The sequence below is a fragment of the Egretta garzetta genome, unplaced genomic scaffold, assembly GCF_000687185.1.
Source record: "Egretta garzetta isolate BGI_Z169 unplaced genomic scaffold, ASM68718v1 scaffold7, whole genome shotgun sequence".
In the NCBI taxonomy this organism is placed as follows: domain Eukaryota; kingdom Metazoa; phylum Chordata; class Aves; order Pelecaniformes; family Ardeidae; genus Egretta; species Egretta garzetta.
In genome coordinates, this window is record NW_009260350.1 from 4,729,531 (window position 1) to 4,731,334 (window position 1,804).

The following is a 1,804-nucleotide window of genomic DNA, read 5'->3' on the forward strand; positions in this document are numbered from 1 at the left end:
TTTTTCACCCCAACAACTTTTTTTTCCCCGCTTTTTTCCCCTGCTTTTTTTTCCATTTTTCCCCCCTTTTTTGCCCTTTTTCCTTCTCCCATTTCCCCCTCTTTTTTTTTACTTGCCCCCCTCCCCCATTCTTTTTCTTTCTCGGTGCTTCCATGACCTACCTCTCTCCCCCAGGTCAGGCCGGCTTCCCCGTCTACAAGTACGTGCCCTACGGCCCCGTGAACGAGGTGCTGCCCTACCTGTCCCGGCGAGCCCAGGAGAACAGGGGCTTCATGCAGAGGGCGAACCGGGAGCGGGAGCTTCTCTGGACGGAGGTCAAGAGGCGGCTCCTCGCCGGCAGCCTCTTCGGCCCGAGCCACTGACCCCGGCGGTGCCATCCGGCCCGGGGTCTCCTGTGCCTTCACCTATAACCACTGTTGCCGTTCCCCGCCTTAGTTCTGCTGCAGTTTCCCCCCCAGCAGCCCTTGCCCTGGGAGGGGAAGTGTCCTTCTTGCTGTTGGAGCCGCACAGACCTTCTGGAGGGGCCAGCGGAGGGTCGCCCTGCTGGCCCTGCTCTGAGGGACGTCCCTCTGCCCCCCGCCGGGGCTCCTGAGCTGTGCTTGCCCGGGGCTGTCTCTGGGGAGATGCTGGGGCTCCCCTGCCAGCCTTCCCTCACCTCTGCGAACGCTGTCCCGGGGTTTTCCCCTTGCAGGATTGCACGGACGTTTGGCTGCCTGCTTCGTGCTGTAGGCTCGGGTCCAGGGCAGGCGGGGCAGCTCGGGGACAAGCTGGCCTCAGCCAAAAGCACCTCCAGCCTCTGCCAGGGCTGGGGGTCGCTGGGCAGGTCCTGGGCAGGGCCAGGCTCTCCCCTGTCCCACTGGCCTGAGCAGACCCCAAGCTGCCCAGGGTTGTCCGGTGGGGCGAGAGGAGCTGGGCAGCCCCAGCCCCATCCCATGCTGTCCCTGCCCTGCCCGTGGTCCCTGGCTCCAGCGTTGGAGAAGGGCTGCCAGGGGCAGGGGTGGTGGCCAGATCGGGAGCACCGGGAGCCAGACCACAGCTCAGCTCTGCCACACACTGGATTTGCAGAGAATGGTGATGATTAAATCGTAACTGTTCTTGCTCCTGTCTCTCCTGGAGTTACTGGGCAGCTGTCTGTTCCCAGGCTCTGCTTCACTGCCCCAGTCCCAAAGAGGGGGTCAAGTGCCTGCTCTCAGCCCCTTCCAGCTGCACGCTTTGGCCTGAGCCCCGGCCAGGAGCCAGGGACGGGCTGCACCCAGCGAGGCCAAACTTCCCCGGGCCTGGGAAGGGGGAGGCTCTGGGGCTGTCCCTGATGGGCTGGGGGGCAGCTGGGAGCCCTGGAGCATCCTTAACTGCCCCCAGCACACTGCTGCTTGGGGGGGGGGAGCATCTTCCCACCCTGAGATCTGCTTTGGGCGGGACATGTGCAGGCTTTCACTGCCTCAAATGAGGGGCATTTTCTCCTGGGCTCGTTTGGGGCTCTGCAGGACCACAAGCATCTCTGGGCTTCCCTGCCTGGCAGCTGTAAGGCAGCATCTCCCTTTGCCCTGGGTTGTTCTCTCCACTTCTGCCAAGCCACCCAAGCTAAAGGGGTCAAGTTTAGGCTTTCCAGAGATGTTCACCTACTGCCTCTTTCTCTAGCTGAGGCTCTAGCCTTAGAAAAACAGGGAGCGTGGCTGGAGCATGGGGACATGGCTGTGGGAATTTAAAAGTGGTGCCGGAGCAGGCAGCAGCCGGGCTCCTGGTATTTTGGGGAGGAGAGGGGACGCGCTCCCGGCACGGGGCTGCCTCTCCTGCCCTGCAGGAT

General features: G+C 63.0%; 1 protein-coding gene across 3 annotated transcripts in view; it reads left to right on the forward strand.

Moving 5' to 3' along the window:
- The window catches only part of LOC104129948 (proline dehydrogenase 1, mitochondrial), a 15,122-nt gene that overhangs the window by 7,300 nt on the left and 6,018 nt on the right, over positions 1–1,804 (forward strand). For 2 of the 3 annotated variants that reach the window (XM_035898341.1, XM_035898340.1), the window contains one exon: positions 175–1,098. In XM_035898341.1, the coding sequence (XP_035754234.1) occupies positions 175–362 (188 nt within the window). In that variant the 3' untranslated portion in view covers positions 363–1,098. Of the gene's footprint in view, positions 1–174; positions 1,099–1,804 lie in introns of those variants that run through there. The other variant, XR_004842521.1, reaches the window with a different exon arrangement.